This window comes from Bison bison, unplaced genomic scaffold (genome assembly GCF_000754665.1).
Source record: "Bison bison bison isolate TAMUID 2011002044 unplaced genomic scaffold, Bison_UMD1.0 scf7180017847012, whole genome shotgun sequence".
NCBI classification, from domain to species: domain Eukaryota; kingdom Metazoa; phylum Chordata; class Mammalia; order Artiodactyla; family Bovidae; genus Bison; species Bison bison.
In genome coordinates, this window is record NW_011477585.1 from 17,539 (window position 1) to 19,306 (window position 1,768).

At 67.8% G+C, this 1,768-nt stretch overlaps 1 protein-coding gene across 1 annotated transcript; it reads left to right on the forward strand.

The window, feature by feature from the left end:
* Nucleotides 1-23: 23 nt before the first annotated feature.
* On the forward strand, nucleotides 24-1,762 carry LENG9 (leukocyte receptor cluster (LRC) member 9). Its single transcript, XM_010841343.1, has one exon. It carries the CDS (start codon nucleotides 431-433, stop codon nucleotides 1,160-1,162), a length of 732 nt encoding a protein of 243 aa, XP_010839645.1. The 5' UTR covers nucleotides 24-430; the 3' UTR covers nucleotides 1,163-1,762.
* Nucleotides 1,763-1,768: the final 6 nt, after the last annotated feature.

Below are 1,768 nucleotides of genomic sequence, written 5' to 3' on the forward strand. Positions count from 1 at the left end.
CCGGGTCCGTGCGCGTCCTCGCCGTGGGCCTACCATCCTGGACGCGCTCCACGGCGAGGACGCGCACGGACCCGGAGGCGAGAGCGACGGCGTGAACGCGCACCGGCCCGGGGACGTGCACGACGGTGGGGACCGGAGCGGGGACGCGCACGGGAACGGGGAGGCGAGTGACGGCGAGGATGCCAACTCAGTCGGAGATGCGCTCGGAGGTGAGGATACGGACGGGACCGGAGGCGCACTGGACAGCGTAGCTGCCACCCGCCTTGGCACGGACGCAGGGGGGCCGGTACAGCCAGCCCAGACGCGACTCCGGGCAGCTTTGGCCTCGGACGGGGGAAGCCCCGAAGCTGGGCGCCTGACGCTGGCAGGCGTATTAGCGAGGACCCAGGAGTGGGAGTCGGCGGACTCTGGAGGCCAAGCTTGCCCGTGGATGGCGCCAGGAGGGGCGCTGAAGCCAGCTGCTGCCGCTGCCGCCGCCAGGGCCATGCAGACCCGTGGCGGGAAGCCCCCGGAAAGCTTCTCTGAGATGGGAACGGAGTGGGGTCCCGGGATCTGGCCTGTGGACCGAGGAGCGACCGCGGCTGTGGGCCCTCGCCAGCCCCGCCCCACGCACTTTGTGGCGCTCATGGTGACGGAGCCTGAGCTGCGGGCCGAGGTGGCCAAGGTCCAGGAAGACCTGGTACGAGGCGCACCAGCTTGCGCGGCCTTCACGGTGCCGGCTGAAGCCCTCCACCTGACCCTGGCCCTGCTGAGGCTGGCGGGCCCCGGGGAGGTAGCGGCGGCCGTCACCGCGCTCAGACACGCGCTCTCTGACCCCAGGCTTGAGGTCCCTCTGAGGCTGAGGTTCGGTCGCCTGGTGTGCCTGGGCTCCCACGTGCTCTGCGCTCCCCCGTCCCCACCCCTGGAGAGCCTGGCCCAGAGGCTGAGCCAGAGGCTGGAGGCCGAGGGGCTGAGGGTGTTGCAGCCTCTCGGGGGGATACACCCCCACCTCACCCTGGCCAAGGTGCCCCAGGGTGCCCAAGTCTGCCTTCCCGAGGTCAGCCCGCGGCAGGAGCTGGGGAGCCAGCCCCTGGGGACACTCTGGCTGTGCCGCGTGGGCAGGGCCGGGGGCACCTACCAGGCCCTGGCCGAGCTCCCCCTGGGAGGTCAACCCCAGAAATAAGGGCCGGGCCCCAGACAAGGACAAAGCGCACACGTGGCTTCTCTCTCTCTCTCTCTTTAATTTTGGTTTCTCTCAAGCTTCCAAGTGGTGCTCAGTGCTCCAAGGAAAAGAATGAAGGAAGGAAAGGGGAGGGGAGAGGGGGGAGAGGGGAGGCAGAGGAGGACATCTGCAAGAGAAGCAGCCTGACAGTCCAGCTGTTTGCAACTCATCGCACCCTCCAGTTACATGGCAGAAGAGGGAGGGAGACGGAAAAGAAAAGGGGAGGAAGAAAAATAACTTAAATAAACACACACAAAAAGAAAAGAGAAGGAAACATGACGTGAGCTGGTGATCCATGAGGCAGGGAGGGAGGGTAACCGCTTTACCTGTGCTGAACCGAGGGAAGAGTGCGAGGAGGGGGAGGACGGGGCAGGGGAGACACGGGGGAGGGGGACACGGAGACAACTCAATACAACTGCAGACGAGGCGGCCCGGCCGGCGAGGTCCCGCGGCGGCCTCCGGAGTCCTCAGTGTGGCGGCGGCGTGGCGGGTGGCGGCGGCGACGGTGGCTTCTGGGCTCGGGGGCCGAGGGCAGGGCACAGTCTCTAGGCGGCTCCCCTCGCCCCA